Here is a 22,451-nt window from a genome sequence, read left to right on the forward strand (position 1 = left end):
GATCAAGAGGCGCCAGCAAAACAGCAGTTTGGCTTCTGAAGAAAGTTTTGGAAATCTTTAGTGACCTCTGTTCTTTATCTGAAAGAAATCCCACCTGAATCCTTTCACAGACCAGTGACAGCTATTCAAAGACCTTTTGGTTTTCACCCAATCCACTATTGTAGTTCAGTGACAGAAAGATTATTTACACTTGTAACTGGTTTCAGTCTGTATCATGTTGAGTGACTGGTAAGCACATGACTGGCCTCATTGGTTTACAAAATTACATTGAAAGACTTAGTCAGGTGCTCTGCAGATCCAGGACGTTGTATGTTTATGAGTTACAGTTCTATGGTCTCACTAACTAATCCTAACAATTCATTTTCATACTTCTTTAGTTAAGTCTACAATTTAAAATACATTTTTAGAAGACGCAGATCTTATCAAATGCATGAATTCTCCTGTAAGGCATGAACAAATGACCACGTCAGCAACAGTTACAAACAGCACACAGACACACACGCGCACACAGAGAGAGAGAGAGAGAGAGAGAGAGAGAGAGAGAGAGAGAGAGAGAGAGAGAGAGAGAGAGAGAGAGAGAGAGAGAGAGAGAGAGAGAGATTGAGAGAGAGAAAGAGAGAGAGAGAGGCAGGCACAAACAGCAGCAGCATACACAGAACAGTCCACGGTGGAAAACCTTTACGGATAAATAAAGGATAAATAAAACACCTTTTCCTCCGGATATGCCGGCGGCCTCCAATTAATGCAGATATGGAACAGTATTTTGCCAGTTGTTTTGGTTTCACCTTTGGGAAACCCAAAATTTGAAAATCCCTAATGACCAATCTGTGTCCACTCCCAAATATAAACTCACTCAAAGTATACTTAGAGCCACAATTCTTGGTTGACTCTACAAGCGTATGATACTTCAGAATCTGTGTACAGTTTAAGCTTGTTCGGTTGATGAGTCAAAAGAACAGCCCACCTCTGACAAAAATACTATTGCACTTCTCATCTATAATTAAAACATCAGAACTTCTGGCAGCTTTATCACAAAATGCATATTCTAAATACACACCTCAAACATCTGGGATTTTATTAAACAAATCCTGTATACAGACACTGTACTGTGCAAAACAGATGATCAGTCCTCGCATATTATCTGTTCTGTGTCTAGAGATATAAATTACAAGCTATGTTTCCTCCTCTGTTACAGTCATGCTCAAACTGACACTAACATCCTTTACTACACACTCTGTGACACACACCGGCTTGGAGTCCACATGCGTCACCTGTACACTGACCCCGGCCCAGTTTCACATGTCGTTGAGGTCCGGCCAGTCAGACCAAACCCCACATCCATCTGCGTTCATATCCAGCTTACCAGAAGGTTTCTTTCAGAAGCCCAAAAAACTGAGCTGAGTTTCACTAGCATATGGGACTTTTCTCCGTTTCATATCGAAAAAGAGCGAACCTCTGGCCATTTACCCAATAGTGTCGTCGTCACATTTGCACATACTTAACACAGACCAGTCTGGTGAGATAAAAATCCACTCAAGATCCAGAAAGAGCCCCAACACGCTGCTCACAGAAGATAATATGTAGCATTGTGTATGTATTCATACCAAACCAGCCTCCCACTGCCTTACAGCCCTGTTGTTCTAACCACCGTAATGGAAAATTTATCATTAATCAACCTCTTGAACAGTTTGTGCAGTAAGTTAAGATGTTACAGGCGCTTCCTCTCGACTCTCTGACCCCGACCTTGCGCATTATCTGACCCACCCAGGGTTCCTGACACTGGTGCTGGGAAGATCGAGGCAACAGGGCAAAACAATCCCTGGTAGGAAGTTGTTTTCTCTCTGCTGTGGATGAACAGTATAAAGATGACTGAGAGAGGGGGGAACTTGCCCTCTCCCTTACACCCGCCATGTGCCTGTCCCTTAGAGACGCTCGTGTGCGTAACTGGGACACCCTCAGGCCGAGGCTTTGGATAAACTTTATTTCTCTTTTCTTACCCTTGCCGGAGAGTCAGTTCATAGCGGAACAATTGCTGCAATCATTGTATTGTTTCTCTAACCTGTCCAGGAAGATTTCCACCACACCACACAGGACCACCGTGAGGTACATGGGCACTGGCACAGAGACGATGCTCTTTGGCTGGGGTCGTCTGCCACACGCGCCCTAACTTCAGGATCACTGCCAGCGGGAGTAGTTTGTCCAGCCTGGTCACATACTCTGATATTCATCCGCCTGTTCTTTCTGCTCTATTCTTTCTACTTTCTACCAGCAGTGTGAAATTTGCGTCCTAACTATATTTCCTGCCGTGCGTAAACCTGAATTGATTTAAAATTTATGATAAAATGTGGTTTTTAGTCAGACTTCCAGTGATACCGTTTCTTCCCCCCACTGACGAAAAGCACAGGTGCTGTTCAGCGAGTCTTTCAGCACACTCTCCTAACATGATGAAATCTGCACATCAGCGCACTAATAGTGTTAGGTGAGATAGCAGGTGGGGCGCATTGATCTGTTTTTCAGGACATCATACATTTATCTACATTAACGGGGACAGTTAAGGCAGGTGTGGATGTAAGTTTCCAGTGGAGCAGCGCTCTCATACAAACGCCATTACAGGCACCGCCGCATATTCACACTCACATGCACACGCATGTACAAATGTTTATGTGATTATTGCCTGTGGTCTAGTTGTGCTTTATTCTCTCACACACCACCACCACCACTTTTCCACAGCTATCAAGCAATGTACAGTTAGCTAAATTGAAATGATGATTGTGTTGGTCCGTTCACCAAAACTGCCTCTGGAGTTCCTCACCTGACCAGTTTTGTAAGATCTAGGGTTGCATGGGGTATGTTACCTTCTAATGCATATTTTAAGTATTTAACTTTGCGTAATTTTCCCCTCAAAATCACATAATTTATTTCATAAAGTCCACTTTTAAGCTTTCAGTGAAAAATTTAACTAAAGTAAGAAACATGAAAATTCATTTGAAAATTGAATTTTTAAATGCCTTTAAATGTATTAGGAGAAATTTCATAAACCTGTAACATGCACCTATATATATATATGTGTGTGTGTGTGTGTGTGTGGTTCAGCAAACCGAGCTTTTTGTAACGTTACTGTGCAGCCAAGCCGTGCAAGACTGTATCTTTTCACTTGTCCCTCCCCCGGCTGTGAGTGCACATAAACTTTCCTTCAGGACCTTGACTCGGTTACAATTTACAATATCTACTCCCCTGCTTTTCAACTTTCCTTTTTACAGCTTTTCTTGTTCTTTTTCAACCTTTTTGTCTTCGTAACTATAAATTCCCATATTTTTAGACCATAAAAGATTCGGACAACGAGGTGAAAAAGAAGTCTTGCATTGGCCGGGAATCGAACCCGGGCCTCCCGCGTGGCAGGCGAGAATTCTACCACTGAACCACCAATGCTTGGACGTCAGAAACGGTGTTTTAAAGGCACATGTACTCTTTAGTGACTACATTACAATGTCAGGATTCAGATAGAGCTCACATCTATCGGTTAGTCATTCTAATCAAGGACTAGTCCGGGGGATTGACATATTTCACCTATTTTTACATATTAAGCGGCACGTGTACACCTGCAGCAAAACAAAGTGCCACTCGCAAAATTACTAAACTAAGCACTAGGTAACTAGCATGTCAGCAGTGTTGAGTTTAGAAGAGAGCAGATATATTGTCTTTATTGTCCACAACGCAAACTTCCTGCTGAAGTTCTATCGATCATCTTCATTAATTATATCAGCTCTCTCTCTCTCTCTCTCTCTCTCTCTCTCTCTCTCTCTCTCTCTCTCTCTCTCTCTCTCTCTGTGCATAGTTCCATTGCTATCTGGCTAAACGACATAACACTCCAAATAAAACAATCAGTAACTTCATAACTATGCATTATGCCAGAGCGTTCTTGCACCCTTTCATTTAGTTTATTATTGTAATAAATTACACAAGGACACATAGTCACATGAAGCAAAGCTTTAGCTAGTTAACGTACTCGTGTTTTCCCCCAAACCACACGGATATCCGGTAGATTGTGAATACAAGCAGTAGGTGCATTCCTATCACTAAGGAATTTAAATTTAAATAGCACCAAATAAGAATTTAAACTAGAAACTCCTTCCGCCTGCTTCAACAACTCAGTCAGTAAGCGAAAATACTTCTACTAAGGTAGAGAGCGAGAGAGAGAGAGATGTAAGCATTAACACTGAAGGGAACAGAATCATAGGTACACACACACACAGAGAGAGAGAGAGAGAGAGAGAGAGAGAGAGAGAGAGAGAGAGAGAGAGAGAGAGAGAGAGAGAGAGAGAGAGAGAGATGTAAGCATTAACACTGAAGGGAACAGAATCATAGGTACACACACACACACACAGAGAGAGAGAGAGAGAGAGAGAGAGAGAGAGAGAGAGAGAGAGAGAGAGAGAGAGAGAGAGAGAGAGAGAGAGAGAGAGAGAGAAATGGAGTCAAATAGTGCTGACAACTGAAATCGTGACAACGGAGAATGGAACCTCGCTGAAAAACTCTGATGCTAATAGAAGACAGAGTCAAAGTAAATGTGCCCCCATCCCTCACGCCAGACACCTCGAGTTTGCCACTGCACGCGGTACACAAGCGCCCACGAGCCGCTCTAACATCCTCCGCTGCGCCTCCTGCTGCAGAAATGCGTTGCTGGCCCAGCTTGCAGCTACAGTGACACATGAGCCGGATTTCTAGGGCCGCCGGGGACACAAAGAGGTTTAAGCGATGCTAAGAGAGACCACTTGAAGTCCTTGGATATGTTGGGTGTTTATGAAATATTCATGGAATATTTAAACCGGACATGAATTTACATTGCCGACTGAACAGGCATGCAGTGCTTGGGTAGCCTATATTGTTTATACTTTGGTGGTTAATGCGAAATATTTAATAGAAGGGGTACAATATTACTTAAGCAAAAAAGTCAGGAGAGACTTTGCTGTGTCGTAAATGTGGACAGATGCAGAACTTTTATTTTATTTTATTATCATTCATGTTTAGGGTTATTCATCTACAAAACAGGTTGAGCTGGTTTCAGTGGAACACTGTTTGGATGTCTGCACCAAAGGTTTTATAATATCAAATATTTATTTTTATATGTAATAATGCAATTATATTTTATTATATTATAATTTCTATGTTTAAAATTCACGCAAGTCCTTGTGTTTGTATATATTTGGAATGAGCATATGATTTAATCGCTCCCTTATTGAGAAAACTACATCCCTTTCATTTCAGTGTCTGTACGACCAGGAACTTTAACGTTGCATCGGAGTCCCAGATCGAGAGAAAGTTCAATTCATGATCAGTCATCATTCCTTGCGCTAAGGCTGAACCACTCTCACTTAACCGCCATGCGCTGCGTGCGCACAGCGTAGTCACAGTGGTATTCCAGTCCAATGTCGAGCACAAACATGAATGAAACAATCACTCACAACATAACACCCAGCAGTAAAGTGCCGCGCTCAAGGCGGGAAAACGCTCGGAGAGGAAGTGTCGGAGGCAGAGAAAGAAGATATGTCAGCGTATGAGCGGAACGTCAATGGCAGCCTCAGTGCTTTTGTCTGCTGTGCTCAAAGATTACCCAGCAGCACAAAACCTACTTGTTCTCTAGAGAGAGGCGCAGTCTGTCTCTATAGACGAGCGTATGTATGGGCAGTCTTGTTCCGCGGAACACAGACACATTCTCTCTGGGTGCATTTTAACCTTCCTCTCTTCTCTGGATAGATTTAGGCCTGACTGCTTGTTCTGAAACCCACCACATGGAGAGTGCCCCCCCATACATATTGTCAGTGGTCCCCGGCAATTAACACTGTGACCATGTATCATTTTGACCTCTCCATGAAACTCTGTGTTATCCATCCTTTGCTGCTTATGAGACCTTTAAGTTGTTCAGAAGCAGTTTTCACATTATTTGGTAATATAACAATAGTTTTCTCTTTTCCACTTTTCAAACCACTGGGATGTCAGCTCTGTTGATAACTGTTGTAGACCTGGCTGCTTTGGGCAGTTTATTCATTATGAGTTATGTTTATTATCAACCAGTTCTCAGTTAAATTAGCATGAGTATTGAATTGTCAAAAGACTGTTCTCAGAGGATTCTGTTTTCCATCATTATTAGTATTCAGCAGAGCCTTACATTTCTAGAAGTTGGACTTGACTTTTTAAACATTACAACTACATTCTGGAATCCTCTTTTACCTCAGACAGATCTAGACAAACACCTTCAAACAGCCATTTGTCAAATTGTAATCACTCTCTCTCTCTCTCTCTCTCACACACACACACACACACACACACACACACACACACACACACACACACACAGACACACACACACACACACACACACACACACACACACACACACACACACACACACACACACACACTGGCTGAGTGTCTTGCTCCCCAGTGGTGTAGTGCGAGCTCATGTGTGCCCCTCTCTGTGCGCCTCTTAGAACATTGGCAGAGCACCAAATCCCCACACATGCAAAGTTCACCATTCTCATCTTTCCTCATGTCACACTTCCTCTCTTACACACTCACCTCCATCCTAGTCTCAGAGGATCTGCACAGTAACTCTCTTTCAGCAAAATCATTTCTCTCAGGGTATCTGTCTCTCTCTCTCTCTCTCTCTCTCTCTCTCTCTCTCTCTCTCTCTCTCTCTCTCTTTCTCTCTCTCACACACACATATCCCACAGAATGAAGTGTTTCATTTATTGGGCACCTCCGCTGTGGTGTCTCTGTAAGGGGAACAGCAAAGCACTCTTTTGTGCATTTCACCACTTCACATTGCAAGCGGTCATTGTGGGCTTATCCTGACCCATGACTGCTGAAGCTATGACCTCATTTCCTTTCATCATTTCAGCCGCGCGGTCACAATCACGTCACTGCTCTCTTGCTGAAGCCACCATCGCTCATGTTCAGTTTATTGGTAAATTGGACACAGGAGGTCTAGTCTGTGGATGCCTTCAGCTGTAGTCTGTTGAGAGTTGGAAATATTGTAACCTGAATTAAGAAAAGCTGATGGCTGTGACTAGTTTGCTACCTGTGTGGTCTGGCGCTGAGCTCTGACTCGACTTCATCAAAGGGAGGGTGCAGATTGAGGGCATTCTGAAAAGCTATGTTAGACACAGCAGCAAGGCTAACTAGTGCCTGTCAGTGGTTTGCTCTCGGCGCTTTCTGTCTGTTTATTACCACTGACATCCTCTTATAATAAAAAGTAATATATTGAAGTCTAGTAATGTTAAAGTTCACTATTCCTCACCCCTGATATTCCTAAAATATATATATATATATATATATATATATATATATATATATATATATATATATATATATATATATATATATAATTTTGATGCCAGTGACAGGTATAAGTATTTTAGTATGATAAATAATTACTGGGCAGTACCAGTCTTTATTTTTAATATGTTGATTAATGTTGTCCTGGGCTTACTGATCATTTTGAAAATTTTGGAATGTTTTCTCTTTGAAATGAACCAAGGCCAACTCAATATGAAAGTTCTCACGAATGACACAAAGTGCAATAGCTGATCGCTGATAATCACTGATAATCTTTATGTACTTAAACACTGATAACCATAGTGCAGTGTACTTTTCTCATGCTGTTTTACAATGTTTACAGTCTTTGTAAAACAATACAGTTAGCCCATATTTTTGGCATTAGTTATCACTATAATGTCTCTCTCTCTCTCTCTCTCTCTCTCTCTCTCTCTCTCTCTCTCTCACTTTCAGGATTTTGATGGTTCAGTCACTTCTCTGTGTCTTGCTTTTGTACTGCATGACTCCTACCACGCCAAGCAGCATCAGAGCCCCGCCCAGCAGCACAGGAGCCCCGCCCAGCAGCACAGGAGCCCCGACCAGCAACACCAGAGACTATCTTTAGTCATGGCCAATAATACATATTCATTCAAAGGTTTTTTTTTTTCATCTTTTCAACATTACTCTACAAAATCCTCTACCACGCCACCTTCAGGTGAAAGGAGGAAGGCTGAACATTTGTAAGATGTGCTGCTTCTCCAGAGTACAGGACAGCCCTTTCAGGAGGGTATCAGTGCAGCACAAGAGAAGCACCTGCCTGGTTTCAAATGACTAATCTTCTTATTCAAAAGGAGGACCTGTGCCTGCCACAGCTGGGGTAGATTGAGCATATGGAGAATGGGGGGGGGAGAGAGAGAGAGAAAGAGAGAGAGAGAGAGAGAGAGAAAGAGAGAGTGAGAGAAAGAGAGAGAGAGAGGAAACCTTCTCATTTTTCTCCCTGTTTCCCTCACACATAGCTCTCTAGGAACTGGGTCACATAACAGCAGAAAACCAGAAGCCCTGAAGATTAACATGTATGTACTATAATCCAGTATAAGTTGGGTGAGAATCTCTCCATCTCCCTATTATGCATATATATATATATATATATATATATATATATATATATATATATATATATATATATATATATATATATATATATATATAAACCAAAAAAGAAGATGAAAAGATCTAGGCCACATGGAATTCCTTTATTTTGAAATATATACATATACATGTGTACAGTGCAATGAAATGCTACTCTTCGCGTATCTCAATTTCTTTGAAAGCTGGGGTCAGAGCACAGGGTCAGCCATCATACGGTGCCCACTGGAGCCGGGACAGTTAGGGGCCTCGCGCAAGGACCCAAAAGTGGCTGCATGGCAGAGTTGGGATTTATTTATTCTCAGATAAAGAAAAAAATATTTTCAGCTAGTGACCTTATAGACAAGAACCCTTATACGATACGGATAGGATGGACAGGCATGGAGAGGGGACAAGCATGTTATGCGCGGGAAGCTGTTGCATGCTGTTGAGAACAGGACAGTTGACCTTGTGCAGTCTTCAATTCCTCCATCTCCTCCTGCATTAAAAAGTCCTAAAAGCCTCATGCACAGTGGTCCACAAGGGGTCCGCAGCATGAAAGGACGCAGGCTTTGGATGGTGAGGCAAGCGAACGCTTGGGGTAAGCGGATCTGCTATTGCTGTACTCTCTTCATAGTCATATACTTCAGCTCCAACAGAACTTGTGTCGTTCCAACACCTATCCATCCCCGAATAAGCCACCTGAGTCTTATTTGTTATTCCTTACTTCCTCCAAATTTTTTTTTTACATTTTTTTATTTTTATTTTAGCCATCCTACATGGCGTGTTCGGGAGGAAAATCAAGTACCAGGTGTTCAGATTCCCTCTCTTTCACTCACATTCTCATTCTGCATCCGCAGCCGGCCCTCAAGAGAAAAACACGTTGAGGATTTCAAATTGTAAATGAAGTGGCTTGAAACTGAATGGAGGGTAAAAATTGCATCTAACCTTATACATTTGGCAATTTTTTTTCCTCGCTATGTTTATAATGGTTGAAGGAAATTTAAATAATGAAAAAACATTACTGTCTTTTGCTTGTGTGTGTGTGTGTGTGTGTGTGTATAAAAACTAAAATGATCCTATTGGTTCACATAATTCACTTCCAGTCAGTGAGATCAGCCTCCAGTTGGCACCAGAGTGAGGACCAAAGAAGAGAGGCCGGGAGGTCCTGTTTTCCATTTGCTGGCATTCTCGGAGCACTCCCTACACTCATTAAGAGCTTGTCAGCATATATTTTAGTCTCATGTTTGAAGCCACGAGCGCAGACATGTTTGGGATCCCTCATTCAGACTGAGAGTTTTGCATGTTTGTCAAAAAGAACTCCATAAAAACTCCATAATCTTCTCCCTAATTCCAGCTTTCTGGACAGTATCTATGAAAATGTTGATCATAGAAGCAGCACTGGATGTTTTCAACCACTTTGTTCATGGTTAATTTAGGTACCTTATTTTCATAATTTATTTGAATACTTTCCTTGTAGCTCTGACCAGTGAGGTGGTGAATGCCATGCTCCAGGCGCCCATGCTCTATGCCTCGTGTCTAGGCAGCCTTGTTATACAGCCTGTCTCCAGACACCCATACTGTACACTCTGTCTCCAGGCAACTGAACACCCTGTCTCCAGGCAACCGTGCTGTACACCCTGTCTCCAGGCAACCGTGCTGTACACCCTGTCTCCAGGCAACCATGGTGTACTCCCTGTCTCCAGGCACTGTGCTGCACACCCTGTCTCCAGGCAACCGTGCTGTACACCCTGTCTCCAGGCAACCGTGCTGTACACCCTGTCTCCAGGCACTGTGTTGCACACCCTGTCTCCAGGCAACCGTGCTGTACACCCTGTCTCCAGGCAACCATGGTGTACTCCCTGTCTCCAGGTACTTGTGTTGTACACCCTGTCTCCAGGCAACCATGGTGTACTCCCTGTCTCCAGGTACTTGTGTTGTACATGCTGTCTCCATAAGTTCAGAATTTAGGCCCAAACCACATTTAAATTTAATGGGCCAAGTGTTTCTAGTGTTGAGGTTTATGAGATGTTAAGTAATAATCTGCTCCCACTGCAGTTTAGAAGTTTATTTTCTGGAGATGCAGGTGTATCTTTGTTTAGACATTGTTAAAATATTGTAACAGGCTTTGAAAAATTATTTTGACGTGATTATATTTTTACACAACAATGTTGATAGCTGTTTTGTGTCATGCATTGCTTTGTATCAAGTATTATACTGACAGAGTGTTCAAAAAACAAGAAATGTAATGAGTTTTTTGTACTTTGAACAGGCTTTAAATGGCTAAGGTGAGAGGATGTTTCAGATCCCCAGTAATAACCTAAAAAGCATGTCCAAAAGAGGATCTGGTGCTTGTAATTAGTGGATGAAGCTGATATGGGCCACTAATACAGTCATATGGCAGCTTTGTGATGCAAATGGTTGCTAAATTGGATCATAATGTGTGCCAGAAATAGCTCAGATCTTTCCACTTAACCAAGGTATCGTAATGCTGCAGTTAAGGGCTTGCTTTAGTTGGTACACATTAACAAGTCCTTAGCTTCTTCCATAAATCACAATTTATTTCAAAGTTTAAATCTTAAATATGCTTTTACTTTTTATGGGCACTGAGGAAATTTTGGTCACTAAACAAACGTGAAAAAAACCCAAACAATTATATACAAATATGAAATATTTAACTGTGGCCATGTATTTACAATATTCCTTTCTCCTTCTTTGTTGCGCACCATTTTAATATACTGATTACTGATTAGAAGTACCTAATTGTCATCTCGGGAGTAACACTGAGCCGTGTAGTGAGTGACACCTTCACCTGAAGGTCTCGTTCTCGTGACGCTTTCTGAGTCAGAGTTCAAGATCACTCATGGAAAGGGCGGGGGGGTGGGGGGACCAAAACAGAATAGCCAAGTGTCTCTCCAGCATGCGTAACCTTGGATTCACGCAGAGACTGGAGTGTGCCTGATTGCTCGCGGGAAACACTCGTCAGCTTAAGGAGTGACCTTGACGGCACGTTTACTTCAGGCGGCACTTCACAGAGGAGCAGGATGTCGGGATGAAAACGGGCTCGTCTGCCTGCGTGTGCGATGTTAGGCTGGCGCCAAGTGCTTCCTGCGTCACAGCCGGGGAGCTGGATGCTGGCAAACTCCTATGCGCGGTTTCGTCTTGTTGAGCGGTGCAGCGAGTTAACTGTTGATGGGAATTAATGCAAACTTAAGGTTGTAGATGTTTGTCACGAATTGATGTGCTTCCATTCTCGAACCGCGACTTTATTAAGGTTAATCACCCAAAGAGCTCACGCGGCAAAACAGCACTTTAATGAGTTTGATGTTCCATTAGCCGAGAGCAGTTTAGCCTTCTGGGTGTTCGTGCCCTCAGTTTGCTGGTGCCCGATAATTATTTCATCTGAGGTGCATATCTCTGGTCACCCAGAAAATTGTTCTTTATCAGTGCAGACCTGTTCATCATGGCGCAACTACATACCTTTAGGACTAAATGCAGTGGGAGCTCAGTGGTTAAGGTACTTGACTAGTAACTGGAAGGTTTCCAGTTCAGGCCTCACCACTACAAAGTTGCCACTGCTGGGCCCATGAGCAAAGGCAATTAACCCTCAATTTCTCCACTTGTATTCTGACTTAATTGTAACTCCTTTTGTATAAGAGCTAAATATAAATGTAAATGCCATAAATGTAATTCACTAATTTGTGTCGCCTGGTGGAACGGTTTTATTTGTAAAACGGTCAGAGTTGTAATGCAGAGCTGAGCTGTAGCACCAGAACAGGAGTTAAATATCACACACAGTCACATGCAGACATCATTCACATGCAGTTTAGCACATCCCGTCTGATCTTCCGCCTTATGGGATAATCTTTTAAGTATTCCAGGCCTCTATTGCAGAGATTCCTGCGCCATGCAGCAGAGGATGCTGGGTGAAGCCACAGCTCGAACCATCACTAGAGGGTGTCTGTCTGGCCAAATCCGGACAGCATCCACGTAATCCGCTTAATTCCCAAAGAAACCAGGACTCAGTGGCACGTGAAATGCATCCGTACCTCTACTCCCAATTACACAAAGAGAGGAGAGAGTCTCTGCTCATTGTTGGACTTGTTTACCTGGACTCATATTAGCGGGCGGATTTTGCTCGTACTCTAGAGCATGACCGAGTCTAAGCTGCACGCGCACTGGACATAAACATGCGTCAACTATAGTTATGAGAGTCAAGAGGCACAGCGAACTCACTGTAGGCCAAACTTCATTAAAACATTCATTCGCATGTCTGCCACTTGCAGGAAGGTTTCCTGACGTATTGTGGCAGAGAGTTTTTTTCTTTTTTCTTTTTTTCTTCAGTGGGCTACCTTTTGCTTGCCTGCTGAGTGAGCCACTCTGAAGCTTGGCTTCATCCCGCTGTCCTGCTGTGTCCCCTCGCTCTCGTCCTGTACTGTTATGTCCCCTCCCTCTAGTCATGCTATGTCCCCTCCCTCTAGTCCTGTGGTTTTCTCTGCAAACAGTGGTGTGTCCTAACCAGAAGACCACCCTATGGATCCAGAGGACCACCCTATTGATCCAGAGGACCACCCTATGGATCCAGAGGACCACCCTATTGATCCAGAGGACCACCCTATGGATCCAGATGTAGAGGCTGAAAAACTGGACTGTAGCCTCTGTAGATATGTCGTTTCCCCCTTTTACTCTAACAGTTTTAAGGAAATTATAGCTGTTGCACTGAATGATAATGGGCTACTTTCTTATTAGCAGTCTACAGCATGCCATACAGTAAATAAACCCTGTGCTGCTTAGTGGAGTTTGTGTCCAGCATTGACATTCCTTAGTCTCCTCAGGGGACAGCTGGTTTTGATTAGGCTGTGCATTTTGTGTGAGGTCATACTGCAGGAGCATCAAGTTAAATACAATCGTACATGATGTGAAGCTTAAAATAGCCTCTGGCAGTCTTTAGGGGAGACAATTTTTCAGGCCTTTCAGTCAGTTTCTGAGGGCATGACAAGTGTCACAGTGTGCTCAAACTGTAGTCTTCGACTGTAATGCCAGCACAGTTTCACTAAGAGTTAGAAATGACAGCTGACATATTTCAGATTTGCACTTGGGTCACACAAATTATTTTGAAGTTGAGTTCATGTTTGAATGGCATGCGGCAATAGATTTCAATAGCTGACTTCACCCGCTTGCTTTCTTTATAAAATGTTAGATGCAAGTGAGTTATTATTAGGGGATAATGTCAGTGTCCGTTAAAGTGGTGCTCAAAACCTGAGAAAATAAATGATAACTACAGTCCTTTAGAAGAGTTTGAGTCTATTTTAATAAGCAGGTGCACTACATGTGATTTAAGTTTTGTTAAATCACAAAACCTGCATGAGTGAATAGTCACTCACTTTTCCATTTTAGCATTTACACAACTTTGTGTGAACAGAAGTTACCTGTATGCAGTAGTAAGACTGTTACGCAAATGTGTATGAACTGTATTTTAATACAAAATGATGTCTTTTATGTCAACAGATGTAGAGCCTGACTACAAAGAATGGTGACAAACCTGAAGTGTATCTGATCCATCATCTAATCCTTCGTCTAATCCGTGATTGTTTATTTCTCATTGTTTCGCTTCACTCTCTTGCCAACTTCACACTCTCTTACAAGTTTTCGCGTAAGCCTATTTAATGCAGCATTATTTTGTGAGCTGTAAAAGCAGTCGAAAGTGGAACCTACGACGATTCCAGTCTGTCAGCTCTTTCGCACTGGCCCTGGGTGGTATAACAGCAGTGTTTGTGACAACTGCATATCTAGCAAGATTTTAATGTCTGTTAATGAATAATTTAAGAGTGCTTCATTTATGATTCGGTTTGTTGATTATTATTATGTATTATGTCCAGTGCATTGTGTTTTGTGTACTATATTGTGAATCTTTGTTGATGAATCAATCGCATCTTAGTCATACAAGAAATGTATGCGTTAGAAATGTTTTGGGCTTAAAACAGTTTCTGAGAGATATGCTGTCATGTATCACAAATGTGTTGATATTTGAATGAATCAGAGACAATCGAAAAAGTCTTTTGGCTTAGTGACATAGCCTTTAATTCTGGTACTTAAGTGAAGCAATCCCAAAACTGCAAGTACCATTTTCTAATGGAGTGATTTAAGGTAGATTTTGAAGCCTGTTGATGTTACTTCACCAAACAGTAGTGTCAATTACTTCAGTATGCTGCTCCGTTTAGCAGTGCAATTCTGCACACTAAACAAACTTGAGCATTGGTTGTACAGTTAATCTTCTGAAGTAGATATCAGCTAATATTGTTCTTTTATGGCTAGCTATTGTTGCCACAGGTGTTTAAAGAGACTGCATGTGCAGTGGCAGAGTATGGACCTTCATATCTGAGGTACTCAGAGAGGCTTACTCCATTAGTTTGGTTACTCTGTTTAAGACAGAGACAGCTGTTTAAAAGTTCTGGTGACTGGAGAGGTTGGATCATTTTTCAGGGCAGATGAAACAGGGTAAGTTCACCATCTGAAGCAAACCTCCTGGTTTCATTTTACAGGCTTGTGCATGTCTGCCTGCTCTGCCTGGTGTGTGTGACTTAAGCAACTGCTGTTGTACAGAAGCAGGGAATCTGCTTTCAGCAAAAGATTAAATGTAGCTTGACATGAACTATAACATTTTATTTCAGAATCAGTGTCTTTATCTATCTATCTATCTATCTATCTATCTATCTATCTATCTATCTATCTATCTATCTATCTATCTATCTATCTATCTATCTATCTATCTATCTATCTATCTATCTATCTATCTATCTATTCCTTTCTGTATATATTACTATGTATTACTGTCACCAATTCACAATAAACCCTACACACAAAATCACATCAGGTAATTTCTCTCAGTATGAGTGAATTCTCTAAATCATCAACGCGAGCACGTTTGGAGCTCGAGCGTCTGAACTGTGAGTCTGACTGATTCCCTGAAGCGATGTCACGTATCTCTCACGAGACTGTACAGTCATCAAAGTCACTCTCGGCCCTCACGCTGTTCATTGTGTTTGAATACCCCCGGTCAGGCAACCCCTGCGTGCAGACGGATGGACTCGGTCAGCACTTAATCTTTATACCATTACGCTCCACTTATGTCTAGTAATTGTTCCCGTCCGATGGCGGGCGCTTGCGCAGGCAGGCCACAAAGGCTGGAGTTGTTTCGGGGTCACGCACGCCCACACGGTGAGGAGAATAGCTCCCTGGTTGGTATGCATGCACCGTGTTCTTCTGTTTCCGGCACAAAAGCCTCCATCAAAATCGCTTAAATGCCAGGCTTTCTGTTTCAGATGCCAAGATCACAAAGAGACGCACGGAGCTGGATGTTTGTGCCGCAAAGTCACATCACTTCAGTCGTCAAATGGATGAATCAGAATGGAAAGTTTGGAGACTTCTTTCCGCCATGTGTTTATGGGAGTGATCGCAATTTGGGCTATGCCTGCTTGCCCAGATCATTACCTGATCTCAGATCAGGTTGGTAAGGCTTGACTGTGAACAACTTATCTCATGGTTTTAGGCTCCATATGCATTATTAGCCATATTGTTTGAGTGAAACATGATTTCTAAGGCACACACACTCTGTTGTCTAAAGACATTCAGAACTGCAGTTTGAAATAAGCGCCATGTCACCTTTACCAACGCCAGCCAAAAAGGGCTGGAGGAAACAGTGGTTATTTAGCAAGATAAGCAGAGGTTCCGTGGCTTTATGTGAGGCACAATTCTCATAAAACAAGACGCTTTATGGCTGGAGTAGGGGTACGCAGTTGTCTGCTCAGTTCCACTGATCACATCCTGTGAGGGTCGTAAATGGAGTTATTGGGTTAACTGTCCTGTAGATTCTGATATAGGCCCATTTAATCCACTACACAGCTAAAATGAATAAACAAATAAAGCTTTTTGTGCCTTTTGTTGAAATTTTCCACCAATTGTGTTCAAAGCAATATACATTTTACTACTGTTTTGGTGGTTTTATGTTAATTTATAGTTCTGTTGTGAAATATCAGTGCATGACTATCGGACATCGTATTAGTCACTGTAGTTTTTGAATGTATTTGGGAAATTAAAGGCATGTTATTCAATGAAAACACATGTCCCGGTCCAGGTAAAATGACTGAAAACCAACCTATTTAATGTAGCTTTCACTTAGGTTTGAGACATCCCATTTAGCTCTCAGGTATGGTATCGGAATGCTATTTATTCACGTTGCCCTCGTCCTGTATCTGTACTTTCACCAACCTGGACCTGGTAGTCAATTATGCTTTCTTAAAGAATTAGCTAAGCTGTCCCTCAACAAAAAAAATGACAGGTTAGGTTCTTTTCATCTTGTGGGACACTAGAGATTTTCCCACCTAGCGACTCAACGGGTTTCCCTTCTACTCGAATTTCCTCTCCAGCCAAACGGGAGAGACAAGCATAAAGATGGTCGTGCAGAGGTACACGTGAACACGTAGTGACACACCAGAATGCTGTCTGCTTCCTAGAAAGGCAAATATTCCGCGACACAAGTGTTGTGTCCTCCACATCCTAAAAGGCGTTCAGACTGGCAGATTGTTGCCTGGAGACAGTGATTAGACTTGCATGAGGTGAATGTTCATTATTAGAATGCTCAGGCTGGGGACTGAGGCTGGCGTGGGACCTAACCAGCTTTTGCACTGCTGATGTGTGCTCAGAGCCTGCACGCTGGGTCTCTGTCTACCGCTCTCTCGGACGCCGGCAATTATTAACACGGTTTTTGCCGTGTCACTGTTACTGTTAAATATTACTTTCCTTAGATTTGCACCGACTTGATTTGCTGTATTTGTTCGGTGAGGAAGCGGCTCGGTGTGGATTTAGAGCCGCAAGTCACGGCGGGTGGATTCGGTCTGTAAGATGAGTTATTGCTTCAAGTAGAGCAGATTTGAGTTGTCATGTACTGACAGAGAGCAGAAGCGAGCCCTGATTGTTCGAATCAGTCATTGCGACGTTCAATAAACAACAGAGGAAAAGGAGAGAGGGCAGAGTGCAGAATCCACAACTGTTCTGAGTAAGAAGGCTTAAGTATGCCAGTCGTTGTGCGTGTATATATATATATATATATATATATATATATATATATATATATATATATATATATATATATATATAGAGAGAGAGAGAGAGAGAGAGAGAGAGAGAGAGAGAGAGAGAGAGAGATATTCAAAATTGTAGTACAGTACACAGAGGTCCTTAATCAGCTGTGCAAGCAAAGTGCTTCTAACTTCGCCCTTTGCTTACACAGCTGTTGAAGGACCTCTGTCCAAAACTTTCTGTTTCTCGGGAAAGTCTGTGTACGCTACTACAGTTTTGAATATCTCTACATCTCTTACTACAGCACACTGCAGTTACGCAACTAGAATCTTCTTCAGATTTCTATATATAAATATGGGTGTTTCCCAAAGGGTACTTTGTAAGAAGTTTGGCTCAGCCATTTTCCTTGTGGGTTCTGTTATGCGTCATTTGGTGTTTGAGTCTCTCATTTGAAAGGCATTGGTCTAGAATCTAATTTTCTGCTTTTATGAGAGCTTGTCCTTGCTGTAGATTTGTAACTTTTTTTGCCAGAGGGCTTTTAATATTATTGTTGTTTTTGCTGTTGTTATTTTTAAAATACATTTTTTGTATTAAATAAAATCCTTGATTTTTTTTCATGGTGTAATATAGTATGTTTCATGCTTATGTGATTACAGAATAATAATAAATATGGCCATGAAATATATAGGTTCTAATCAGACTATGTAGTATTTGGCACTCCATCTATAGCAGCCAGAAGAAGTAGTCTGTTTTGAAATATCATTAGTCTATATTATACAATAATGTTATATTGATTGCAACAGAAATGCAATGTTTGAATTGAACTACATTTTGATTAAATTGTTTGAACTTCTAACTACATTATTCTAGGGTTACCTCATGGTTCTTTTCCCATGATGCCTTCAATCTGTCATTAAGATGAACCTGGGTCTATCTATACAGCCTTGACAGATATCTCCATCAGCTGATCTGTAATGTCTCTCTCTGCACCTACTGTTTTGAAAGGTTAGAATTAGTTTTGACTAGAAATACGTTTGGACAGAGCACGGTCACTTAGCAACCACTGAAGAAAATAAAATAGCCTGGTGATTTAAAATAACAGGTGCTTTTTGTCATTCAGTGTATTTTGCATTTGCTTTAGAATTACATTTTTGTACATTAAACACCATATGTGAGACTTCAGTTGACCTTTCTTTGTCAGTCTGGGTAACATATGTAGACTTATCAATACTGTTGATCAGCAATACAGAGGGAGAACCTTTGAAGTATGTTTATACTACCAAAGCTGTTTTTAATGTTTTCTTCTCACCATATGTTAATTTAGATGGTCTTCATACTACAGGTGCTGGTCTACAGAGCAGGTCTGTGATCACGTTCTTAGTATTTTCGGCTAATTTTCGTCAACTGTGTCACAAGCACAAGGTGACTACTATGTGTAGGAAGTGGAAAGGTCAAAGTGAGTGATGAATCACATGATCTCAGTGGGGTCTGAGCAGGAAGAGAGGGAGCTCATGTCTCCGGACTGAACGGTCATGATCTGAAATGTTCTACGACTCAGAGAAAGGGCACAAGGTCTCACTGGGATAAGGCAGAGGAGAAGCTCTCTAACTTGTGGGATTAACACCTAACACATCCCTCTGGATCTGGTAACTCTCTGGTTCTTGTTCCTCTGGTTCCCTTCTAGTTCTGGTTCCTGTGGATCCTTTTCCTCTCTGATTCCTCTGGTTCTGGTTCTCGTTTCTCTGGTTCCCATCTGGTTCAAATTCCTCTGGTTCACAAATTAGCACTGCAGCTGTTATAGAGCTGGTGCAGGACCGGAGATACCGGCCTAGGTATCTCAGCTCTCGAATCCATCCAACTTCAGAAACTGAATAAAGAGTCCACAGTTAAGACTGCGGAGGGATAACGCAGCAGGGGTTTGATGTTTCCTGAGACCAAGTGAAACAAACTCATTTCTTTATACCCTCTCATGTGCATCTGCGCCTGTATAGTTTTCAAGTTGCTTTATAAATGGCCAGTGCAGTTTCTTCTACTGCTTATAGACACTTGTTTCTTAGTAACACTGTTTTTACCCCCACCCCCACCCACCCCAAAAAAAGACCACAGCAAAATGTGGGATGAGTCAACATTTTAATCATTGTTGTCATATATGTTTTTACATTTTCACAAGCTATGAAGAAATATGTCAGATAGATGAGGCATCTTATATTTATAACCAAGAATAAGTCCTCCATCTTCAGTGACCACCAGGATGTGGATGTGTAGAAATATTTTAAGCTTTTACATTTTTCTGTCACTCTGACCATGATTTGCAAAAAAGCACATTCCCACGTTCCAGCATACCCTGAGCATACAAAACCCGGGATCTCTGCACTTTCCTTTACATGGGCTGGCCAGGTGAATCCAGGTGGAAGTTCTGATCTCTAACTGAATTCACCCGTTACCTGTTGAATCCACTTCCATAAGAGCTGTAACAGGGGTAGGGGGAGTCATAGATGTCAAATCGTCTGGGTGATCAAGGCGTGATGGGAGGAGTTTCACTACTCGTATGCTGGGAGCGGTCTACCACCCCAAAGACGTTTGGCCAATGGCGTGTGGTCTGAAAGCAGCTAACCAATCAGAGAGGAGATTAATTGTACAGCTCAGAAGGACAGGTCTGTTTTGTATGCTCAGCGTGGATTTTGCACACAAGAGAGCCACAGACGGCTCGGCTGATCCGTGAGGTGCCCAGGTTTTCGATACCTTTATTGCAGTTACGGCCCATGCTAGGTTCACAACTCCATTGCTGTTCAGTTTGGTAGCATGGGGCAGGAGTATCTTGAGACGGAATTAAAACACACAATGCAAAAGATACAAAAATAAGATTTTTTTTTTGGTTTCTTTTTCCTTTCTTTTTAAATAATTAGACAATAGAACTGTATTCAGATAAATGCATGTAATACACTTTAGTGTAACAGTGGCAGCAGTCACTGCTGTACATGTAGTCTAATCCTGTATATGATGTATACATGTCTGCCAATCACACATTACAGCCTTATCCACTGTAATCAAACATGGCAAGATCAGATTCAAATTCAAGCCAATCTGATATCCAATCCCTTTGGAGTACTTATGCATTATGTTTTATAACATAACCTGGATGCCCGGTAAGTAATATGAAGAATAATGCATTTTCTTGCTCAACAAAGCCATGTAAAGCATAGGAGCACATCCTAAACGCCTCGTGTGCACAGCAGAGTTCTGCACATGCTTCAGACACACCGTGCTGCTCAGAGAGTGTACCTAAATAAAACTGGCTCAAGCTTAATCAAGACTGAGATTATCAAGATTGAGATTATCTGATTTTTACATATAGTCATGACACAACCATGATAGAGTCCCCCTCTGTAACTCTCAGAAAAAATGTACAATACACAAAAAAGATAGAAAGGGAGACTAGTATACATGTCCTCATGTTTAATCTTATTATTTGTCCAAGCACAGAATAGTGTGACGCTGCAAAGCTGATACGAACACACATTCTGAGGACAGATGCATGTCATGTTTGACAGAGAAGAACAGAAGGGTCTGTGTCTGAATTAATCGTTAGTGGCACTGCTGTGCTCACATGTGCACATACCTGGTGCCACGCCCACACTGACGCAGCCAATCAGGTGCATTCTCTCACTCCCTGTGAACACCCTCCCCACTCTTAAAAAAAGTTTCTCTGTGATGCACCCTAAATTATCAAACTAGGATCTCAAAATATATACTATCTGCATTATAAGACCAATCTTTGTTCCTCAAAAGAATCCCTTTAAAACAATTATAAAGTACTCATGCAGAACTGAAATCCTATGAACAACACCTTCCTTAGACTGTTTTTTCTTTGTGTGTGTGTGTGTGTGTGTGTGTGTGTGTCTATGTGTGTGTATTGCTGCCAGTCAACTTGTACTCTGAAGCACTGTGATGTGTGTGGTATGCATGACAGTAGGAAAAGAGTTGATGACAGTGTGACTTGAGCACAGTCTGCTGAAAGTAATGAACATCGAAAGCCCAAGGGACTGTGGGTTATGGCGAACATGTATCCCAAACCTCCTAGCGTCCCTCTGAGCTCCTTCTATGTTTTTCTTCTTTGTGTGTTGGATATAAGTCGCATGTCATATCACTAATCACGCAGGACACGCAATACACGCAAACACAGACGAGGATCGTCACAAGCAGCTAAACAGACTTCCTCCTCTCTGCCTTCATTTCTTGATGCAGAGCCTCTGTATGATCTCCCGCTCTAATCAGCAAGTCCAGCGAGCCTCGGGACTGTCCTGCAGAGCATTCTGGAATGTTCTAAGACCTTCAATAAATCCCCTGCTACCTTTTCATATCTCTTCTTCCAGAAAAAAAGAAAACAAAACCAGCAAAAATAAAGGTCAAGAACAACTCGAAAAACAAAACAAAACCCAAAATACAACTGGGAGCAAAACTCAAATACACCAAAATCACTTTTGTTGTTGCTGTTGTTGCATCAACACATCTTAAACACAATTTCCTAAAACTCAGAGCAGTAAGAGAGAGACAGCGAGAGAGAGAGAGAGAAATTATGAGAGAGAGGATGAGTACAACAGGTAGGCGGAGAACAGAGATCAGTTTTATACAAATTGTGAGCGTCCATGTTTTGTCTTGCTTAAGCCGCTACAACCCTGGCCTGGCGGCAGGTATGGGCATGAGGGCGCAGTACAGGGATATCGCCAGCAGGAGCAGCAGAGAGCTGAGGCCTAGCGGAGATGCCTGACTCTCGGAGGCGTTCCCAGACATGGCGTTGGAGGAGCTAGGGTCGTTGACCTGTGGATCCTGAGGAGACAGGGCGGAACTCAACTGAGCACATGGACATGCTGGGTCGGAGCTTAGTTGAGCACATGGACATGTTTCCACTCTCTTCATGCAGGACAGCTGGCTCT

General features: G+C 42.1%; 1 protein-coding gene and 1 non-coding gene across 2 annotated transcripts in view; both read right to left on the bottom strand.

Moving 5' to 3' along the window:
* Nucleotides 1–3,358: 3,358 nt before the first annotated feature.
* Nucleotides 3,359–3,429, bottom strand: trnag-gcc. The gene has a single exon. It is a non-coding gene; the product is annotated as a tRNA-Gly (tRNA).
* A 16,201-nt stretch (nt 3,430–19,630) lies between these two features.
* Nucleotides 19,631–22,451, bottom strand: part of gfra1a (gdnf family receptor alpha 1a) — a 56,514-nt gene continuing 53,693 nt past the window's right edge. Inside the window, exon 9 of the mRNA XM_027017330.2 lies at nt 19,631–22,344. Coding sequence (XP_026873131.2) covers nt 22,186–22,344 — 159 coding nt within the window. The 3' untranslated portion in view covers nt 19,631–22,185. The remainder of the gene's footprint in view (nt 22,345–22,451) is intronic.

The sequence above is a fragment of the Electrophorus electricus genome, chromosome 11 (genome assembly GCF_013358815.1).
Source record: "Electrophorus electricus isolate fEleEle1 chromosome 11, fEleEle1.pri, whole genome shotgun sequence".
Classification (NCBI taxonomy): domain Eukaryota; kingdom Metazoa; phylum Chordata; class Actinopteri; order Gymnotiformes; family Gymnotidae; genus Electrophorus; species Electrophorus electricus.